Source organism: Phyllostomus hastatus, unplaced genomic scaffold (assembly GCF_019186645.2).
Source record: "Phyllostomus hastatus isolate PE091 unplaced genomic scaffold, TTU_PhHast_1.1 phas_contig_34, whole genome shotgun sequence".
Lineage (NCBI taxonomy): Eukaryota > Metazoa > Chordata > Mammalia > Chiroptera > Phyllostomidae > Phyllostomus > Phyllostomus hastatus.
Genome location: NW_025333857.1, coordinates 51,063,353 through 51,086,808, shown reverse-complemented (window position 1 = coordinate 51,086,808; position 23,456 = coordinate 51,063,353). Strand labels below are relative to the sequence as shown.

At 38.6% G+C, this 23,456-nt stretch overlaps 1 protein-coding gene across 2 annotated transcripts in view; it reads left to right on the top strand.

Moving 5' to 3' along the window:
- The first annotated feature begins 355 nt into the window (after nucleotides 1-355).
- Nucleotides 356-23,456, top strand: part of TEX10 (testis expressed 10) — a 42,770-nt gene continuing 19,669 nt past the window's right edge. For both annotated transcript variants that reach the window (XM_045840102.1, XM_045840103.1), the window contains exons 1-7: nucleotides 356-521; nucleotides 4,089-4,277; nucleotides 5,880-6,592; nucleotides 6,968-7,211; nucleotides 12,834-12,946; nucleotides 21,290-21,528; nucleotides 22,252-22,387. In XM_045840102.1, coding sequence (XP_045696058.1) covers nucleotides 4,098-4,277; nucleotides 5,880-6,592; nucleotides 6,968-7,211; nucleotides 12,834-12,946; nucleotides 21,290-21,528; nucleotides 22,252-22,387 — 1,625 coding nt within the window. In that variant the 5' untranslated portion in view covers nucleotides 356-521; nucleotides 4,089-4,097. The remainder of the gene's footprint in view (nucleotides 522-4,088; nucleotides 4,278-5,879; nucleotides 6,593-6,967; nucleotides 7,212-12,833; nucleotides 12,947-21,289; nucleotides 21,529-22,251; nucleotides 22,388-23,456) is intronic.

Below are 23,456 nucleotides of genomic sequence, written 5' to 3'. Positions count from 1 at the left end.
CGCAGTCCCAAACTTTTCTTCCTTAACTCAATTCAGCATATAGTCTTTTCCAAATGTGCATGTAGGTCTGCGGAACAGTGTTCTAGCATAGGGAGAAAAGGCATGCCATCAATCAGCTGGAACCTGGACAACACACCCGAGCTGGTACGAGAAGTTCGGGGCCGTACTTTAGAACCAGCTTTGTCCTCGGATCGCGAGCTCCAGTTCTTCTGCCTCCAGGAGCAAACGGGGTTACCGGAGGGGGACCCCCATCCTCCTGTGGGCGGGGCCTACGGCTCCGGCTCCCGCCTCCCTGGCTGCGCGCGGCTGCGGGTCGCGGTCACGTGAGCGCGGCGCGGCGGGGGAGGGGCCCTGATTTCCGGGCGGCGGAAGGAGACGCGGCCGCGTGAGGACTAGGGGATTTGAAAACACGCTCCGGGAGCGAGAGGCAGAGGCTAGTGGCGCACGCTGTCGCTCCGAGGGCTTCTGCTCAGACACTCTTCCTCTCTGCTTCTGTCCGCCGGTCCCGGCCGGACTCTCAGGTGAGCCGCTGGCGCCCATCAGACCAGGCCCTCCCGGGGCGCGGGACGGCGCGCCGGGCCGGCGCCCCCCTGTCCGCGGCCCAGGCGGGCAGGGCCAGCTGAGTTTGGTCTGCGACCCCTGGGGCCCCGGCTGTTGGCACCTCTACGGAGCTCGGCCTGGGTGCGGAGCTGAGCAGTGCGGGGGCGGGTGTCTGCGGGCACGAAGCGCCTCAAGTGACTGGGCGGGTTCCCGCGGTTTCGGTCCGAGATACTTTCGGGCCGGTGTGCGTTGATTGGGCCCCACCTCTCGGACTGTGGTCCTGACTGCGGTCCTCTGGAGTAAAAGAAACGATAGTTTCTGAAAACCCACGGGGTCTAAACTTCCTGGCGTGCGGGACCGAAGACTTGGAGTGGGGATGAGCAGTGGTCTCCTCTTTTGCCGTCTCGCGGTCCAAGTGTGGCGGGTTAAATGCTCTGGGCGGAGCAGAACCGGGCCACCGGCAGTATTGAGTTGCCCATGTAGGGCTTTTGCGTTAACCGAAGTCTGGTGTTTGCGATTGGATCCCTCAGTAGAGTTTGGGGAAACTCGTGAGCGTAAAAGGGGTTGGAGAGGAAATTTCCAAAGGCCGAGCGCAGTGTGATTTCTTGCTATTTGGGGGGCGGGGGGGGGCGGCGGAGAATTTGGAAACTAGGGGGTAATGAGGTAGCAGACAAATTAGCTGGAAATCGGTTTGGTGGGGATCCTGATAGGCCAGCATCTCCTTTTTGTTGTGACACGACCTGCAGTTGGAATATGCAAAGTTCAGTTTTAAAACTTTGGGAGCTCACATACGTAGGAGCTCCAGTGATGGGAGAGTTCAGCCCCTTAGGCAGGAGTTCTTATCTTCTGTTCAGTACCCGATAACATAAAAGTTGCTTAGTCAGGCTATTACTTGAATTGCTGTGTTGGGAATTTTTTATTTTAAGTGAAAGTAACAGAAATTGCTAGTAGAATGTTCTCCGTGTATCATAAAAATAACCGTACCAGTCTTAAAAGTCTAGGAAGGAAGATCAGCCTTCTTAATTTTCCTAACGGAGGGAAAACATTAGTAAGACAACTGCAAAGTGATGGATAATATGGCATAAACTTGACAGCAGACTGTGTTGGCTAGTGGTTAAAGATAGCACAGAACATTGGTGGGGGGGTTGGAGGGTTAGTTCATTCGGATTTTCTGAACGTCTTGTACCATTTATTTTCATCTCTGGTACTAGTTAATAAAGTTGTAGGGAAAAATTACAAAGTGTGCTTAATTAAGGAAAACCATTATTTTCTTTGTAGTAAAAGAGGCCAGTAAAGTATTAGGGACTTTATTTTAGGTTTTACTTACGCATTTTTTTAGACTGGGGTAGCTGGAGAGGTGTGGGTGGAATGAATACTTGGGAATAGAATAAGTGAAATAAGATGAGCCATTTTGCTACTTGGTTTTCCAGTTTTCACCTTAGTTCCAGTATATATAACATAAAACTGGTTATGCAGAGCTGTCTTGAATATGAAACCCTCTTCAGCTACTTAATAAAGGACTGACAAAACTTTTCTGATCCACGACTTAAAAATGGGTTTAGTTTCACCTTCCCTCATATGGTTTTGTGAGAATTGAATGCTAATGTACATAATGCATCTAATATTGTACTTGGTAGGTACTAGTCCTGAGAATTGAAAATACACATATTTGTGCTTATAGCACATGTGTTCATCATTGTGCCAGGAACGGTTCATAGTGTTTTACAAATAATGAATTTATTTGCTCCTCATTCATCTTACCTCATAACAACTGTATGATGAAGTATGCATGTATGTATTATTCCTATTCTGTAGATAAAAACTAAGGCAGAGTGGTAACTACAGCCAGAAAGTGGCAGTCTTGATAAGAACATAATCACTTTGGCTCTAGAATCTGTTCCTTATCTATGTGGCCAAATCCTAGACCATGGGTCATGGTGATTGGCTTCTGGATTCCTGGAACTTTAGCTGTCAGACTTGCACCAGTCATTTTATTACTCTCACAGTAATGCAGACGTTCGATTTACTCAATTTTTTTTTTTACTCTTGTGTAGCACTGACTTAAAAAGAAATAGCTGGGCATGGGATAAATATAGGAGTTTTATTTATTTCAGAGGTACTGTTCCAGTAGGGTATGTCGTAAAAGGTAGAATTCATTATTTTTGCAGCATGTGGAAGGCTTCAAAAAAAAATTGAGCTGGTTCTGGGTATAGGAGACTAATTTTTAGATAGAAGTTAGCTTGTAGGAAGATAAAACTGGAGAGGGAGTTAGGAAGGACCTAATACGTCCAGCTGAGGAGTTCGCTGTAAAGGGAGTAAAGGAACGCCTGAAATGGGGGTTTAGAAATTGCACTCTGGTGCCTCTCTAGCAAATGGACTAGGTAGTGGGCACTAGAGACAAGGCCAGAATACCTGTGGGAAAACTATTGAACAGTCTAGGGTAGAAATCAAGAACTTTAAGACGAGGCGAGAGAATGGGTAGGAGGCACAGATCAAAGATTTTGTGCGTAAGTGGTAAGATTTGGATATAAGTTGAAAGAAGGTGGTGAACAGGGGAAAGTGCAGGGTGACATGGTTATGCTTGAGTTATTTATAATAGTAGCCTAATGATCTTGTTTCTTATACCTGTTACACTTTATTTCCTTTTTCTTCTGTTTTTCATCCTGTTTTTTGGATACTATTTCCTGTTCATATCTAGTCTGAACTTTCCCTGGTGTTCAAAATGCTGTTATCTTCATTTTTGCCTATACCATGCTTATCCCATTTTCCTGATCTGTACTGCTTTCCTTGCTCCTGAAGTGCTCATTAACTCTCCTTGCTGCATATCTCTACCTTACCCATATTTAAAGCATTCAACTTAGGTTCATGAAACTTTTCCTATTACAGGCTTCATTAAATAATAGCATTGGTTTCCAGACTTGGCTTTGCTTTGTTAGAGGTTCCCAGTAGATAGAGGTGTATCTTTAGCAATTCTGTGCTGCTTTCCAATCCACCCTCTCAGCACTTGCTCCCCACCCCCCAAAAAATTTTCCAAAACTTTCCATTTACCCCACTGCTTAACAAAAGGTTCTAGGGCTAAAAATCCTTGACAGATCAGTGGGAAGCCTGTTGCCTTATTGTTAGTGACTCCTCTTTACAAATGTCCTGGCTAAATTGATTTTTGGGGAGGGGGGTCTTCATAAAGGTAGTTTCCATTTAGTATTTTGATCCTTCAGTGTAGTCACCATTGGCCTTGATTCTTGATTATCTTTGGAATAAATGGTAGTGTAAATATTGAAAAATACCTTTTATTTTTTTAACGATTTATTTACTTCTAGAGAGGGGAAAGAAGGGGGAAAGAGGGAGGGAAACATCAATGTGTGGTTGCCTCTTGCACGCCCCCTACTGGGGATCTGGCCTGCAACCCAGGCATGTGCCCTAGACTGGGAGTTGAACCGGCAACCCTTTGGTTCACTCTCAATCCCCTAAGCCACACCAGCCAGGGCCTTTTTAACTGTTTCACAGTTTTTTTGTGTTTATCCATTGTTTTCAAATTCTTTTCATTATAGCACTCAAGAATGACCAAAAAAAGAAAACGCCAAGATGATTTTCAAAAAGTAAAACTAAAAGTTGGTAAAAAGAAGCCCAAGTTAGAAAATGCTACTGTTACAAACTTTAAAACGAAGACTATACATCTGCCTGAGCAACTCAAAGAGGATGTAACACTTCCAACAAACAATAGAAAACTTAACATAAAGGTAAATCATAAATACCATTTTGATAAAATTAGACTTTTTTTAAAAAATCACTTAGAATATTATATTTTTGTGAAAAGTTTTTAATTCTTAACGGATTATTGATGGCTGAAGTTTGGAGTTCATCTGTTAACCCAAGTCTGATATTGCCACTGTAGCTTTTCCACCTCCAGAAAGCCTTGTTCAGCTAAATCTGTAGTGATTTCTCCCTTGTATGCTTAGTTGATGATTTAATATATTGTCTAGAAATATCTTGTGTTTAACTTTTTGATGTGTTCGATGTGTCAAATGTTTCTTGATGTTTCTGTTTTCAAAGCACATTGAGATAAGATCCTGTCTTGCTTGTTTTTGAATTCTTTTAGCACATGCTTATAGGTTCATGGTAAATGTGTGATGTTACAGTAACTGGAGTTTGAACAGTAGTTCTGCTTAAAAATTGTACAGCTTTATTAAAATGTAATTTACACATAATAAGATTCACACCTTTAAAGTATACAATTCAGTGGTTTTAAAAATATTTATAGTTATACCATCACCATAATTTAATTTTAGAACAATTTTTATCACTTCAGAAAGAAATGCTATATGCATTAGAAGTCTCTCCCGTTCCTTCCCCCTAGCTCTAGGCAGCCATTAATCTACTTTGTATTTACATAGATTTCCTCCTTCTGGACATTTCATAGAAATTGGAAACATATAACACCAAGTCTTTTGTTACTTGACTTTCACTTAGCATGTTTTTGAGGTTCATCCATGTTAGAGCTTGTGTCAGAGCAGTTCTTAGTTCCTTTGTGTTGTTGAATAGTATTCCAGTGCATGGTTATGTCACATTTTATTACTTAACGGTTAATGGACATTTGATTGTTCCCACTCTTTGTTATGAGTAATGCTATTAGGAATATTTGTGAACAAGTTTTTGTGAGGATACACATTTTCTAGTTTTGCTTTTAAGCCCCAAAGGTTAAATAATATCAGAAAGGTATTCAAAATTATGATTTTTTCCCACAGATTATATAAGTTATTCCACAGAGAAAATTGACAAATGTTGTACTCTGAATAAAATAAATATATACCTGGAAAAACCATTTAAAATAGACAGAAAGGTCTTGTTAAATTAAGAGTATATAAATGCACCCAGCACATGTGTAGTACGTAATAGGTATTTAAATAGTGGTGGTGGTGATTGCTATCATTTTAAATGGTAGTGTGCCTAAGCCTACATACATGTTATTTTTTTCCTTTTTGTTGAATTTATTGGGGTGATATTGGTTAACAAAATTCTACAGGTTTCAGGTGCACACTTCTACAACATATCATCTGTGTACTGTATTGTGTGTTCACCACCCCAAGTTTTATTTTCAAAAAGAAAATTCTAACTGAAAATTATGTAGTATTTTTATTAAGCTAAAACTATTTTAAAGATAGAACTCTGTTTCTAATCTTAATCAAAGCTAAGTGACATTTAGAAGTACTTATTGAAGCAGTTTTCCCAAGAAGTATCAGTTTATTGGTTTTAGTTAGCATGTTTGAAAATTATATAGTGTCTATATACTTATGTGTGTATATATATATAACTAAAACCTGTGTTTTTATTTTTATTTATAGGATTTGCTATCACAGATGCATCACTACAATGCTGGGGTTAAACAAAGTGCTCTTCTTGGACTTAAAGACCTTTTGTCTCAGTACCCATTTATAATTGATGCACACCTTTCAAACATATTAAGTGAAGTGACTGCTGTGTTTACAGATAAAGATGCTAATGTACGATTAGCAGCAGTTCAACTTCTTCAATTCCTGGCCCCCAAAATACGAGCTGAACAAATTTCTCCATTTTTTCCTTTGGTAAGTGCCCATCTCTCTAGTGCCATGACTCACATTACTGAAGGAATTCAGGAGGACTCTTTAAAAGTTTTGGACATTCTGCTGGAAGAGTACCCAGCTCTGATTACTGGCCGTAGCAGTATATTGCTTAAGAATTTTGTAGAACTTATTTCTCATCAGCAGCTGTCCAAAGGATTGGTAAATAGAGACAGATCCCAGTCCTGGATACTTTCTGTAAACCCTAATCGGAGACTCACTTCTCAGCAGTGGAGGCTGAAAGTCTTAGTGAGACTCAGTAAATTCCTTCAGGCCTTGGCAGATGGATCCAGTAGGTTGAGAGAAAGTGAAGGACTTCAGGAACAAAAAGAAAATCCCCATGCCACTAGCAACTCCATTTTTATCAACTGGAAGGAACATGCCAACGACCAGCAACACATCCAGGTTTATGAAAATGGGGGTTCACAGCCCAATGTCAGTTCACAGTTCAGGCTACGGTAAGAAGGATTTCAGTTATGTCCACACTCAGTTTTCCTATATTGAATTATAACTGCTGACCATTGATGGCTAATGGTGGGAAGACATACAGTTGTCTTTCATAGTTTTCATGTAGTTACTCATGATTTGGTTTTATTTGTCGATGGGAGGAGTCATTTGAAAGTATGTTATTATTTGGAAGCCTAATGAGAGGTAAAACTTGATAGCCTCTTGGCTTTGTCTTCTTAGAATTTTATTTTTCTTAATTAGTTTTGATCAATGTAATTATCAATTTATGGTTCTTCCTTTTAATGGTATTTTATGTTTAAGATTTATATTAAGCAAGGAATACTATTTTTTAATCATTAATTTTTTTCATTCTTACCCTTCATTAGGTACCTGACTGGAGGACTAGGCAGTGCGGATGAAGGCTTGACATCTGCTGAAAGCTTAAAAGGATTTATTGAGATAATAATTCCACTGCTAATCGAGTGCTGGATTGAAGCTGTACCTCCACAACTAGCTACTTCTGCTGGAAATGGTGTAGAACGAGAACCACTGCAGGTTATGCAGCAAGTTCTTAATATTATTTCCCTTCTGTGGAAACTCTCTAAACAGCATGATGAAAACCAGAAATTGGTGAGAACTAATGAGTTGTTTGTTTTCTAAGTAATGCCTTTTACCATTAATGGGCAGATTAGATATCAGCATATTACTGTTAATTGGTTATGTATTTTCCAAAAAATTCCCAGGGTTTAACTGTAAGCTAGTTTCTTATTTTTGCCCCCAACTACAAATTGAAATAATTATGTGAGATTATTATCTGAATATTAAAATTTTTAAAAGTGAAATGCATAGCTTAATGTGCTTATTTTCATTAGCTGTAATTTATAGTAGGGTTATAATTTACTGTTTTGTGGCAGATTATGTAGGAACGTTCTAGTATCTGCAGGCCTCTTCTGGGATTAAAAAAAGTTGCTTATTAAGTAGTCTTTTCCAGTTTGTGCTACATTGCCAAGTTTAGTAGAAATGGACTAAACTGAAGATCTCATGACCACCCCTGAGTTGTTCTTAAACTACTACATTTTAGAGAAGAAGCTACACGCAGACTTGCTGAGTGTATGCTCTTTTATCGTGATAAAGAATGTAAGGTCAGAAAATATTTCTAAAAGGTACCTTTACTGTAGTAAGCTATAGTTGTAAATATACTATGAATGAAGTTAAGTGAATTCCAGGTCAGATAGGAGTTTCTTCCTAAAAAGCTAATTGTGAAGACATGTTTCTTGATAAGTAAAAGTTAAAACTGTTTGGGGGAGAATTGAATGTTGGTAGCTTTTTAAAAGTGTTCTTACAGTGAATACAACATGTTGTGCATGGTGCAAGTAAAGAAGAACAAGCTCTAAGATTAATTGGTGATAAATTAATGTAGCAGCACACTTTAAAAAAAGGCAGCTGCAGAAACAATACTTTAAAGCTTGAACCATCCGGTCTATAGAATTACTGCAAGGACTTTGGACAAGTTGCCTGCTTACGAACAAAACTTACAAGGCAGTTACTTGGTATTGTTTAATTCTTTTTATTCAAGCTGTAGCTTACAATGAGTTAGTATGCCACATAAAATAAGACTAAGGATGAATTTAAGATAGTATTTGATAATCTTGATAAACATTATGTAATCGTACTATGGGGTGTGTTTGGGAGCTTGCTCTTTTTGCTGTTAAGCATTTACCCATCATCTGTAGGGATATTTGAAGAATTGCTTTTTCAAAAAGGATGGCATTTCCTTTATAGTTTGAAGCTTGTCATATAATTCCTTGCATACATTGGCAAGAAATAGTAATAAATCATGATTAGGGGTATAGTGTATGATTTTACCTTGCTCTCCTTTATGCCAGTTAATATCTGATATAGGCTAGTGACAGTAATAATGCAAACAGCTTTGTAGAAAGTATATATGATTTGCAGTCTGGAATGGATCTATTTTCATCTGAAAGGCTAAGATAAAATGAAAAGTTATGATATTCAACATGGACCTAGTCTTTCCTTCATTTTTAAAAAGCTGAGAAATCAAAAATGCAAGCATTTTGGTGTTTGGTTTCAATGGGTACTGATGAGTTTGTGTTATTGCTTGAGTAATAAATAGTATCTATAATTGGATAGAATGGTAGGACCAAATGCAAATTCATTAATTGTGCAAGTTTTTCAGATAACACTGACCAGATCTAAACAGTACTTTAATTTTACGGATATTTAAAGTATGCTTTTGACTATCCTGTACTATTATTATAACATGACTGTTTATTAGCAGTTCATTAACTAGGATACTAAGTTCAGAAGCCTATTTTGCATGGATTGTTGGAGACTATGTATGTATAAAGTTGAAATAAAGTGAGAGGGGGTTAATTTAAATAGGAATGATATTTAAAAGCAGCCACTGGTAGAACTCTCTAATTTACCTTTGCAAATTATTATGTTGAATGGTTAATAACTAGATCTCTTATCTTAGAAACAGGATAAATATGTATGTTACTTGTACAAGGTGGCATTAAAATGCATTTTAGTTTATTTTTTGTTACCATTCCTACTGTTAGTTCCCCTCTCATTTACCTTAAGTTACAGCTTAGTAGTAGCGATATTGGGTGACTTGTAATAGCTCAAACTTTAGGAAGAATGAATGGCATTCCTGGCCTTGAACTAAAGTGTCATGTACCACAGGCTGAATTGTGTATGTAAATACACAGAGTATGTAAAGGGTTTTCTCAGAATATGTAAAGGTTTTTTGTTGATAAATTTGAATCCTAATTCAAGGTGCAATTTTAGAATCACTGACTCCTTTTAGGTTTTGCTAAATGCATTTAGTTTGTTAGTGTTTGCTGCACAGTTGAGAAGTTTCATTTTTATCCAGGAAATTTTTTTTAAACCTTTTTAGAAATTTGCAATATTTGATCTTCGCTTTGAAAAGAAATCTCAAGGTACATTATGTCTTATTTGCAGTGGCTAAGTACTCAGCTCCTACGGAGGTTGCTTATTTCAGATACACAGTGTGTATCCATAAAGTACAGCTTGTTTTAAAGATGAAATACAATTTAACATTAACTTTGAAATTTACTTGGGTTTTGGGGGTCCTGTAATAATAAGTTAAGGGTCAGTATTACAATTACACGCTGTAGAAATTTTGTTGTTTCTTAGCTTTGTATTTTAATGCTACTTTTTGTCTCCACGTCTCATTGCTGTTGTCTGTTTCTCACGCAGATTAGAATTTGTTAGAATGGCCAGGTGCAATTATTTATCAAAGATTTCTTGAGTATCTGTAAATGTGGCTGTTTGAATGAATTAAAATTCAAGTCCTTAGTCATACTAGCCATGTTTCAAGTGTTCTTGTAGTTACTTGTAGCTAGTGGCTACTGTATTAGACAACACAGATATTGAATAATTCCATTATTGCAGAAAGGTTTGGTGAACAGCACAGCTCTGACTACATTGTACTAGGTGCTAGTGTAGGCTCTGGGAGTACAGAGATAAATGTGACTGACAAGGTCGTTGCCTTCACAGTACTTAACCTTCTGGTGGGGCTGATAGGTGGTAAACAGTATGTAATGCCAGTACTAGGAAGAAAGATGAAAGGAAAGCAAGGCAGAGCATTTGTGCTGGGATAGAGTGAGGGGGAGCTATTTAAAGTAGGGAATCAGGAAATGCTGTCATGACATTTGAATACCATTGAATGAAGTAAAGGAGCAGTCTTGTGAAGACCTGTGGGAAGAACCTTCTAAGCATACAGAACAGCAAGTGCAAAGGCCCTGAAGCGAGAACAAGTTTGACATTTGAGGAATGGCAGGAAGGGCTGTGCCTGTGAGGTACTGGGAGAATGGTAGAAGATGAGGGAGAAAAAATGACAGTGGCCAGTGCCAGGGCCCAGCCTTGGCGGGTCTCAGGGTCCCCGAAGGAGGAACAGCTCAGGTGGAGTGAATGAAGTGTGTCACCAGGTGGGGTGCTGGAGGGCAGCTAGGCTCTCTAGGCCTGACTGACTCACCGAGAAGAATCAGTCTTTATTTTTATAGGGGAGATTATACAACATTCAATGCATAGTGTGATTATTAAAACAGAAACGGTTACCATAGAAATAACTTCAAAAAGTACAGAAGGTTTTACAGAGCAATCATGTTAAACAAAGAAATAACCGAAAAGTACAGGAGGTCCCACAGATCAACCATGTTAAACAAAGGTTGTTTTGACCAAGAGGGTTATCAATCAGATAGCCAACGAAGCTATACAGGCACAAACTTTCAGGTGCCAATTAGTAACTAGGTGTCTATTAAGATTCTAGGGATTGGTCTAAATTAAAAGGGTGCAAGGGGTGATTTATAGGTTATATAGAAATTAGCTATTGTCTGTTGAGGTTAGATTTGTCTAGGTTAGGTAACTGGTTTCCTGCCTAGGTCTTTTGATTTATACATCTTGAGGGGGGGGGGCATGTTTTGTATTCGTTTCCATGTATTGAGATTGTTATATTCAACTAGAACTCCTTGCTTCCCACCTGTACTAGGTGGGTAATAAACACCCCTGTCCAGGGTGTGGGAGGGGTAGTGGCTCTAATAAATCTTGAGCTTTTAAGTGGTGACTGCTTAAGGAGCATTCCTAGCAACAGCTTCCTCCAGCGTTCTGGCAGCTGGTCTACCCATAGTTTAATTTTGTCCTTAACTTCCTAGGTGGGGGATGTAGGCAGCATTAGGGTTGTTAGGGATTTCTGTTCTGTGGTCAGCAAATCATTTTGCGCAGAATCAGAGGCATCATGCAGATTTTTTGTTATAATGCACAGGTATCTAAAAATCCCACCACCTATTGCTAGCAGGGACAGGCATACAGGAAGAGATAGACAGGAGGTCCAGCCACAGTCGCCTCTGCTGTGCAGATGCTTCTCATCCGACCTGACTGTGTCAAGGGTCAGTTGTTGGTCGGCTCTCGACAGGCCAGATCATGTGGCACCCTGTGGCTCATGGTGAGGAGTTTGGATTTTAACCTGAGTGAGGTGAAGAGACATTGGAGAGTTTTGAGCAGAAGAGTGGCATGATCTGAATTATGTTTGTTTGACTTTAATTTGTTAAATTTACAAATAGAGCACTGATGAATGCACGTGCTCAGCATCTAGCTCCAGCAAAATTGTGAGCCCAAACTCATACCACCTGTCCCACAGATGATCAGTCCTACTCTACCTACACACCTCTTCCCTTTCTGTATTATTTTTGAAGAGCGATTTGTGTTTTATAAGAGCACTGTGGCTGCTTAGTAGAGAATTGACTTTTGTGGAACAAGAGGAAAAGCAGGGAGAGCAGTTAGGAGGCCAATGTAATATAAAGTGGCTTGGAGTAGAATGATAGGTAGTGGTTGAAGTGATGAGAAGCATCTGGAATCTGGTAAAGCCAGCAGAATTGCTGGTGTGCATAGTGAAGGAAAGAGGAGAAAGGATGATGCCTGTGTTACGGTCCAAGTGGCAGTGTGGCTGCTGCGGGGGAAAGTTCAGCTTATTCACGTTAACTTTAAGATGCCTGTTAGAAGTTTAAGAGGATATGCTGGGTCTACATTTATAGGCTAGGAAGAAAAGAAGAATCCATAAAGGATACTAAGGAGCTGTGTGGTCACCAGCTGTTTTAGCACGTTAAGTCCCACATCCCAAGAAACTCCTCAGTCTCTGACAAAATGGAATGGTTGGTCTTCTGGAGAGGAGGAAATAAGAGTGTTGTAATCTGGAATTAGATGGTGTTTCAAGTAGGAGAGAATGATACGTTCACAAATACTGCTCAAGAATTTTAGAAAATTTGAGGAATTTTAAAGAAGTACATTGCTCTAGGAAAGTGTTGAATACCTTCAATTGGAAATCATAAATTTATAGTGTTGTAAATAATGGGAATAATAATATTATAGTATAATAGAATACCAGGTAGCAGACTTATATATTTTGTAAATGTTGCATTAATGGTTCAAGTTTAGGGTTACTCTCTTCCTTTTTCTCCTCTTAAACAGTAGATAAAATGCAAGTTTAAATAATTGAGTGGCAAAAAGGTCTGTGGGGGGGAAATTGCATGCCCTAACAGTTTATTCTGATTTTTAAGTTTATTTACATATTGTATCATGAGCAGAAGGTTTATTACATGGACAAATTTATAGTTGAATATCGACAAGTTGTCAGATTTCTACTTAAAGTTTTATTGGTTATTTTAAATTATTGTTTTTAGTAGGTTCTCTAATCTTTATTTATTTTAATAGGAGTCGTGGCTTCGAAAGAATTATCTTACTGATTTCAAACACCATTTTATGAGTCATTTTCCATATGCCTTAAAAGAAATAACCAAGCACAGAAGAAAAGAGACAAATAAAAGGTATTGTGATTCTTTGTCACTGTACAGACTTGAAAAGTTGTTTAACCTGAAATTATCAAAAAATAATTAGCCTTAAACTGGAACTTTCTACATTGTGAGGTGTTTAGATCTAGATTTTGTGAAATAAAAATAGCAGAAGTTTGGCTGCTCTTGAACAAGGCACTTTAAGCCTTGGGACGTCAAGGTTTTTTTACTTTTATTTTTTAAAATCTAAGTGAATGTTTTGTGCTAACTGACTGTAAAGTATCCAATGATATACATACGAATTTAATAAAATTTGTTGACGTGGGAGGTTTATTTGGGAGAGGCACTATGCAATTATTTCAAAGCAAGAAAGTATCTTACAGACATGTAGTTCTGCTCTCATTTATACATGAGGAAACTGGTGATGAAACTATATTAGTATTAGTATGTTAGCAGTAGCCTGAAGGAAGACTGATAAATGGAGAAAAATAAGTTTTCTAAAATAAAGAAAGGGTTATAGGTTAGAAGATGGAGTTTAAAAAAAGCAAGCCTCAAAAAAGCAAGCCTCATATTTAAAATGTTTACCTTAAGTGACAGCAGATAACTGTATAAACAAATGAATAAAATTTGACAAGCAGGTACAAGCTAGAACATTTAAAGTGCAGTTTCCTCAAATGAGCAAACACTGAAGGGATCTTAAAGTCTGTCAAAAACTTCTTAAATTTACCAAAGGAAGAAGCTACGTGAAGAATCTGAGGCTCTGTGAGCAAGGTTCAAAGGATATGCTCTGAAGTGATAAGCCCACTGCAGGCGGATTAGCTTTTCATTCATTCACCAAATATTTGTTTCAGTTGTTTACTATAAACAAAGTTTCATAATAGAGATAATCAGATGTCTTTAAGGTATGGTCCTTGTTCTCCTAAGTGATTTCATTAAATTGCTAAAATTAGTCAAGTCATAAAATTGGTCAAAGAGTGTGTCCATGTGTATTAAGGAGACAGAAAACACATCAGTGATTTTGAGAGAACTTAATATAAAAGTTGCTGACTAGGTATTGAACTGAAAAGACAAAAGGGAAGAGTACGGTATTGTGGAGGTAGCAATTACAGGAAGCGGCTATCTTCTCTAGGACAGGGAGAACAGAGAAGAGGTGAAAGAGCTTGGAGGAAAAGCTATGTGGAGCCCAAACTCAGAACGCTGGGAAGAGGCTGGGGCTCAGCTAGTGCTAATATTTTTGAGATCCCAGAAGAGGAGCCCTGTGGGGTTGGGGTCTAGAACCCCACAGCTACAAAGAAGGTTCTGTCTGCCTGGGGCTGGTATTTCTTAGGGGCATGACGATGCTGGTTGTGTGTCAGAAAAACTGCCAACTAGAATCAGCTGTGGTTACCAGCATGCGCTGCAGCTGGGTTATTGGGTTGCACTGGCAGCAAAAGGACTCAAAAACAGGATTAGAAAGCAAACGGAAGAGAGAGGTCCCTTCTTCCTCCATAGCTTTCAGTCTTTTCTAGTACCCCTTTATTGGTGGAGCCTAACAAGAAGCCAGCTGTAAAGGAAAAAATGTGGCTGACAGAGTCCCAGCCCCAGGATCACAAAGTGGATTGTAGAAGGGTGGTTTTGGAGTTGAGAAATAGTAGCTCAAAAACTAGCAGGAGGAAAAGTGAATTTACATACGTAACTAACATAACTGTCATTGAAACTATAGTTATATTGAAGAGTACGTATATAGGCATGAATATGATTTTAATAGGCAGAAATGGTGAGAGACTGTACTACCTGGAGGAGATAGCATACAAGAAAGCTACAGGATTAGGTAAGGGAGAACATGGGACATATCTAGGTCAGATCTGTTTGCTGCTTTTAACCAGCCTTGATCCTGAAGGTCATTCCTTATCTCTGTAGTTCATTTATCTTTTAGAGTTGATCCATTTAGCATTGAAGACTTTTGGTTGGATCAAAACTGTGTTTTAGAAGATTGATTTAGGGCAGCAATGTTCAACCTTTTTTATTTCATGGCACATGTAAATTAATTCCTAAAATTCTGCAATATACCCAAAAATATATTTTTTGCTGATCTGACAAAAAAAACCAGAAAAGGTATAATTTTGATTCATTCATACCAGATGGCCATTGTGTTGGCTGTTGTCATATTTTTACTTGACAATTTAAGGGAAAAGAGGTCAGTGTGCCTCATTAAATAGTCAAGTATTACACATTTTAAAAATTCTTGTAGCACACTGATTGAAAATCACTGATTTAGGGAGTGTCTGGAGGGGCTATGGAGTTAAATAGGGAGGTAATTTCTTAAGCAAGATGTTAGCCTCCCCTTGTAGTTTTCTTACTAGAGTAAAGGTTGCCTGTTTTTGTTTTTTAATTTTTTTTAGATTTTATTTATTTATTTTTGGAGAAAGGGGAAGGGTGGGAGAAAGAAACATCAGTGTGTGGTTGCCTCTTGTGCTTCTCCAACTGGGGACCTGGCTTGAAACCCAGGTATGTGCCATACTGGGAATCAAACAGGTGACAGACGACCCTTTGGTTCACAGGCTGGCACTCAGTCCACTGAACCATACCAGGAAGGGCTGTTGTTGTTTTTTAAGTCATCACCCTAGGATATATTTATTGTATTTAGAGAGAGAGAGGAAGGGGGAGAGAGAGAGAAACACTGGTTGCCTCTAGTATGCCCCCCAACCTGGGACTGAACCTGCAGCCTAGGTATGTGCCCTGACTGGGGATCGAACCTGCAGCCTTGTAGTATATGGGGTGATGCTCCAACCAGCTGAGCCCCCCAGCCAGCCAGGACTAGAGCAAGAGTTTTTAACCCAGTCCATGGATAAGTTTCAGAAAATCTTAAACTCTTTGACAAAATTGTATGTGGGTTTTGTTTTTGTTTTTTGTTAAGAGATTTCATATATAATTTTCATCAAAATAAAATTAAATCATGCTTAAGATGTTTGGAATTTAGTAGATCATTAAACATAAGTAAATTACCTAAGAGTATATGAGTGTACTGTTATCAACAAATTTATTGGACACTTAATATGTACAAAGCACTTACTATGGTACATATATACTATACGCTAAGGATTTAGTGGTAAAGGAGATAGGATACAGTCTAATGATGGAGATGTTTATTTCTGTGATTCTTTAATCAGTGACTACCTGTGGTCAAGTTAATGAAAGAAGGGTTTAGGTTAATACAAGATTATATAATAAGGATCTGGTCCTAACCTTCATGAGGGGAGTAGAGTCCTAGCGGAAGGCTGCCTTGATGAAGTGGTTTTTGCTAAGATACAAAGGATGAAAAAGGAGTTAATGAAGAGGCCGAGGTGGTGACATTGTGGAATTTTTAGCAAAGGTGTTCCTTTTTTTTTAAGACATTACTTTCTTAGAGCAGTTTTATGTTCAGTCAGATTGAGCAGAGTTCCCACATACTCCTGCTCCCACAAATGTACAAGCCTTCCTCGCTGTCAGCATACCACCCCAGGGCACTGGAGTTGTACGATTGTTACATGGACACATCTTTATTGCCCGGAGTCCATACGTTAGGGTTCACTCTTGGTGTACATTCTGTGAGGGTTTTATTTTTTAAGTATATTTTATTGATTATGCTGTTACAGTTGTCCCATTTTTTTCTCCCCTTTATTCCCCTCTGCCCTATACTGTCCCCTCCCACCAGCATTCCCCCTATATGCCCTTAGGTCACGTCCATGGGCCAAACATATAAGTTCTTTGGTTTCTCCATTTCCCATACTATTCTAACTTCGCCCTGTCTATTTTGTACCTACTGTTTGTGCTTTTTAATCCCTGTACCTTTTCGCCCATGTTCCCCCTCCCCCTCCCCGCTAATAACCCTTCATGTGATCTCCATTTCTGTGATTCTGTTCCTGTTCCAGTTGTTTGCTTAGGTGTTCGGTTTGTTTTTCTTTTTAGGTTCAGTTATTGATAGTTGTGAGTTTGTTGTCATTTTACTGTTCATATTTTTGGTCATCTTTTTCTTAGATAAGTCCCATTAATATTTCATATAATAAGGGCTTGGTGATGATGGACTCCTTTAATTTGACCTTATCTGGGAAGCACTTTATCTGCCCTTCCATTCTAAACGATAGCTCTGCTGCATAGAGTCATTTTGGATGTAGGTCCTTGCCCTTCATGACTTGGAAAACTTCTTTTCAGCCCCTTCTTGCCTGCACGGTTTCTTTTGAGAAATCAGCTGATAGTCTTATGGGAACTCCTTTGTAGGTAATGGTCTCTTTTTCTCTTGCCGCTTTTAAGATTCTTTCCTTATCTTTCATCTTGGATAATGTAATGATGTGCTGTAGTGTGTGCTTCCTTGGGTCCAACGTCTTTGGGACTCTGAGCTTCATGGAAGTCTATTTCCTTTGCCAGATTGGGGAAGTTCTCCATTATGTTTTCAAATAAGTTTTCAATTTCTTGCTCTTCCTCTTCTCCTGGCACCCCTATGATTCGGATGTTGGAACGTTTAAAGTTGTCCTGGAGGTTCCTGGGCCTCTCCTCCTTTTTTTGAATTCTTGTTTCTTTATTCTGCTGTGGTTGGATGTTTATTTCTTCCTTCTGCTCCAGACAGATTTAAGTCCTGGTTTCCTTCCCTTCACCCTTTTTTTCACTTTTCTCTTTATTTTTTGATTACTTTTTTCTTTATTTTTCCTTCACTTTTTTCTTTATTTTGCAATTATACTCAACAATTTCTGTGAGCATCCTGCTTACCAGTGTTTTGAACTGGGCATCTGATAGGTTGGCTATATCTTTATTGCGTAGTTCTGTTTTTGGAGTTTTCATCTGTTCTTTCAGTTGGGCCATATTTCTTTGTCCTGGAGCACCTGTTACATTGTAAGGGGCAGAGCCTTAGGTATTCGCCAGGATGGGATAACCTACGCCACTGCGTTGTGGTGCTGTATGTGGAGGAGGGGTCGGAGAGGGAACAGTGCTGCTTGCTCAGTTCTCATCTGGCTTTCAATCACTTCCTCTGCTACCCACAAGCAAATTGGGCCCTTCTGGAGCACCAGAAGGAATCAGCAATTCCCGGGAGGGTGGTTTTGAGTACATTCAGGGACCCCATGGGTTTCACCAGTGAACTCACCTGTGAGGCTGGGAGTTTTTCCTGCTGCTGCAATTCCCACTGGTTTTTCCAGCCAGAGGTTTGGAGGCTTTCTTTTTTGTGTGCTGGAACCCTGGGTTTCATAGTCTGTCTTGCTCCCCAGTTGTTCCTCTAGGTTTATCCACACATAGATGTGGGACAGCTGGGTCTGCCAGCTGCTACCTTGCTGTGTGTCCCCTCCACCCCGGTTGCCTGTCTTGCTGCCTCCTGCCGACCTGGATGATGTTTCTTTAACTCCTTCATTGAACTTCCACACAGTTTGATTTTCTGGCAGTTTTGGGTTTTGTTTTGTTTTTAAATTTGTACTTTTGGTTGTGGGAGGAGGCAAAGTGTATCTACCTTACACCTCCATTTTGGCTGTGAGTCTCCTGTATTCTGTTGAGTTTTGACATATGTAATGACATGTATCCACCATGATAGTATCATGCAGGATAGCTACACTGTCCTGAAAATGCTCTGTGCTCTGCCTGTTCATCCTTCCATCCCACCTAATTTTTTCATGGTTTGTCAGCCCATTTCTTTTTATTGCTAAGTATTTCATTGTTTGGGTGTATTGCTGTTTATTCACTTACTGAAGGACCTCTTGGTTGCTTCTATATTTTGATTTCCTTTTAAGGCTAAGTAAAATTCCACTGTATGTATATACCTTGTTTTGTTTATTCATTTGTCTGTTAGTGGACATTTAGGTACTTTCTGCTTTTGGGCTATTGTGAATAAAGCTGTATGAACATTGGTCTCCAAATATCTGTTCAAGTACCTGCTTTCAACTCCTTTGTGTAACAAAGGACATAATTTTGGCATTATTGCAAATAATGACATTTAAAAAATTCAGTGTAGTTGAATGGCCTCTATGAAAACTTCATTTTTGCACTCATAATTTATTAATTTATGTGCTGATTATTCTAATGAGGTAATTATGTACAGGGAACAGATATGGCTACATCTTGCCTTTTACCTGCAAATCAGAAGTTCACTGCTGAGTAGAAAGGTTTACGAATTGGGAAAACTTTCTAGTAAGCAGGAAAATTAGTTTATTTTTTTCAGAGTGAGTGGAGAGCTTTGATTTAGCAAATTGAGATTAAGTAGTAGTTGAGTGGTTGGGAATGTATTGCAAAGTGTATTAGAAAAGGCTGCTTTTTTGTCCATGATAGTGTTAGAAAATTTCTTTTATAAATATTTGGCTTTTAAAAAGTGAGCTATATTAAACATAGGGGGTAAATGATAGTTCAGACAGATATGAATGGTTACATTTTAGAAAAATGTACTAATAAATAGATTTCTTTGTGGGAATCTGAGAACAGAGTAAGCTCCAGAGAACTGAGTACTTAAGGAAACAGAAATCAAAAGGGAGTCGGTTTGCACTTTGATCTCTAGAAGAAACCCGAGCTCTGTATCACCATATAATTCAGTTGAACAGAAATGTCTGTTAAGGCTAGAAGGGAAGATCACCTGGAACAGTATAAAAGGTTACTTGGTAAGAAGAGATTTATAGGATGTATTGTATCAAGAAAGTTTTCTTTCAAGAAAGTGACTATTCTACTTGTGAGTTTTTTCCTGTGATGGACATGATTTTAACTTGAAGGAATAACAGACAGACTATGGTTATTCACACTTGGGTAATTGGCAGATATTTTCTCCAAAATGAAGAAAGTGAGCCTATCAGTTTCAGGAAAACAGCTGACAATATTTGTGTCAGTGATAACATTTGAGTCTTTAAACAAAAACTAATATTTTGGAGAATGTGTATTTTCTACCTGAGTCCTATCCATGTATTTTCTCCCTTTTTGCTCTTCATTTCTTAATGGTAAAATTCCCAGTCCTTAGGTGGACACAGGAAGGTTTCATAGCTGCGTTTGCACTAGGAGTGGTCATGTGGGTAATTTCTATCGAATACCTCAGACTTCCCCCCTCCAGTGTTAGACTTGTACGTGGAGTTGTTTGTTAGCCACCTCTGTCTGGATTTATACCACGGACAGGTTAAGCTCAACATATCAGAAGTAGAATTTTCTGGATTTCTGCTTCTCTGTGCCATATCATCTCCATTTACGAAGTCAGTAGTGTAGATATATAACCCTAAATTCCTCCACTCTCCACCATCTCAAAATTCACATACATGTACATATTTAAGCAAACTTCAAATTCAGCTAATTTTTATTTTTCCCGAATGTCCCCTCCTTTTCTAGTCCATGTCAGCATTTGACCCTGGTCTAGCCTGTGTCATCTTTTGCGTGGATCGCTACAGTAGCCATATTCTCTGTTTATAGTCTTTCAACTCTCGCTTTTCCCTTTCCTCCCACAGAATCATCCATCTCAGAGAATCTTCCAACCCTTTTACTCCTGTGCCTGCAGAATTAATTTTAGTGTCCTTAGCCTCAAAAATCTGGTCCCATTTTACTTTTCTAGGCTCATCTGTCACTCCTAGCCCTACATTTGAAGCTCTGATAGCACCAAATGTCTTTTCTTTCCCATGTATTTGTGATTCCTGAATACTGTGTCCTTTCTTGTGCATGTTTCACAGGCAGAATTAACATTTTCCTTTAAAATTGTTTAGTTTGAGATTTTTAAAACTTTAATTATCTTAATTTTTTAAAAATATGAAACAGGCTCTACTGAATAGTCTGAAATGAGTATTTGTAGTCCAAGTTGCAAATTTTGTTTTTATTAAGGTATTTTGTTATTTGAGGGTTTTTGAACTGTCTTACAATTTTGAAGGAAATGTGTTTTATTTGGCAAGAAAAACTTGATTTCTATATGTGAATTATAAAATTAAGTCACTTCAGAACAGTGCTCATCTGCGCCAGTCTCCTTATTTCCACATAAGGGAACTGTGGGCCAGGAGAAATTAGTGACTCTGTTAAAGTCATGATTAGTTAGAAGCAGAGTCAAGGTCTGCTGGGACCTCCATCAAATATAAGTATCTGCTTTAAAAAAAAGACCCATCGCGTGTTGGGGTTTTCAAGTCTTCTTATCTCCAAATACCTCTTAAGATTACCAAACAGTGTTACAGGGTCCTTTACTTTTTGTAAACAACTTGAGTAATCAATTTAGTATACTGCCTAATTCATGACTTCTTAACAATCCTCATTCCATAATGAATGGTTTATTTACAAAACAGTGCCCTAAACCTTGCCTTCATACCTGTCTTCTTGACCATTTATTTTAGAAGGAAACAGGTTTTGACTCATTGATAGATTGTTTTAAGTATTCTAAGTGAAGTAGGTATGGTAGATACCACATTTTATAGATATGTTTGTCTTTGTTTTTAGCATCAAGCATTGCACGATTCTCTCCAATAATGTAGACCATCTCTTACTGAATTTAACACTGTCTGATATCATGGTCTCCCTGGCAAATGCCTCAACTTTGCAGAAGGATTCCAATTGGATAGAAAGGATAAGAAAATTTGTGACAGAGACCCTTGAAGATGGCTCTAGGCTAAATAGTAAGCAGCTGAACAGATTGCTTGGGGTATCGTGGAGGTTAATGCAGATACAACCAAACCGAGGTAGGTGATGCTGCTTTATTTTAATTTAAGAGAGGAGCTCTTATATACTATTTAGGGTCTAGCTTCTAATTGGTAACTTTTAAACTTTCCCTGTAGTCAAGTTAATTACCTTCAAGCTATAAAAAGTAGCTAGCATAATCATAAAGGACTATCTACTTGAACACTGAAGTTGTTTATGGCTCAGCGTATCCCTTTCTCAATGGATAGGGCCCTTTCTGAAGCAGATTGACAAGATTTCTAGATTACAAAATCGGTGTAAAAAGGGGTAGCTACTATTAAAAGGAAATTTTAAATCTATCCATTGAGCCTAATGATGAAATTCCCTCTTCTGATCTAGTTTGACTAGAATTCGCTTTTTCCTTTCATCCTTATAGAATGAGTCCTACATTTCTTCTAGCTTGAAGTTATGTCACATTAAGTCAGTTTTTAGTGTGACTTGCTAATTTTTCTCTTTCAATAACAAAGCTTTTCTGTTTGGTTTCCATCTTACTCACCCTTCTAATATCCTGGTTTTTGTTGTCCCTTAGAAAAATTTATACTGTAATCTCTGGTTGGTTTTACTTTTATATTAATTAGACTGTGCTGTAGGACTTTGAGGATAGAGTGTGGCTGAGATCTGCTTTGTTATGGAACAAAGAAAACTACCTCTGTTTTTAGAGGAATTTGGGGCTGATGATGAAATATTTTTGATTCATATGTAGTTGTTTTTTTCTCTGTTTTTAGAGGCTACGGAGTCTCTCATCAAGGCAGTTTATACATTGTATCAGCAGAGGGGCCTTATCCTTCCAGTTCGGACTATGTTACTGAAGTTTTTCAGTAAAATCTATCAAAAAGAAGAATTGAGGTCTTGCAGATTCAGGTAAAATTTCAATTTATTTTGCCTTTCTTTTTCTCACTATTTTGTGGTTTTTAAAATAAGATGATAGGGTGATTAAATCTCTGGAGAAGTTCACTCTTTTTTTGTCCTTGATGGTTATATTGTGGGAGAAACTCCCAGAAACTGTTCTTCTTGCCAGTGCAGTAAAGAATTACAGATTAATGAGTCTATTATCATTCAAACAGTGTTCACTGGTGTTAAGTTCTGATGGAAGAGAGTGGGCCTTGCCAAGGTTGGGGAGAAAGGCAAGGCCAGGGGTGGCAAGAGTGGCGAGGGCACGAGAGCAAGACAGATGATATCCTTTGTTCTGAGGACTTGTATAGTTGGTGGGATGGGGGAAAGGTGAAGAAGTTACATATTGATTGACAGGTAAAAGTGGTGCTGGCTTTTCAGTATGGGGTTTGAATATCCAAAGGTATTAATAGGCTTCTTCCTTTAGGCACTGTGGACCTTTTCAGGCCTTTCAGGGCTTGGGATGAAAGCACAGTTTCAGAAGCTTCCTTTCCCAGATAATGGAAGAGTTACATAGAATTTCAAGGACTCCTGAGTCAGTGGGTGGGACATGTTTGCTGTCTATCGTACCTAACAGTTACATTTAAGAAAAGATATAAAATTTTATGAAGAAGCATACCTAATAGTACCAGTAATCTTTATGCACATAACTGAGCAGATAAAAGCCTCTTTGTGCATATATCCACTTGTCCACTTAGAGCTAAAGGATAGTTGGAATAAACTACAGCAGCCTCAGCCTTTTCTTTTGCTTCCCATAAAAATGGAGATGGAACCACTAGTGCTTACTGACATATTGCAGCATATGGTGTAAGAATGAGGGCAATAGAGATGTGTTTCTGGCTTAGTTTGATGGCACTTGTGTGGGACAGACAGCACAAAGAGTATTACTAAGGAATTAATTTTTTGACAGGGTGAGTTTGAGGTTTATTTGTGACAGCCAGGAAGAAATGTTTGGCTGGAGGATAACCTTGGCATATGTAGGGAGTTGCTGGAATATATTTGAGTCTTTATTGTAAGCCGGATGCTTTTCATAATTTTT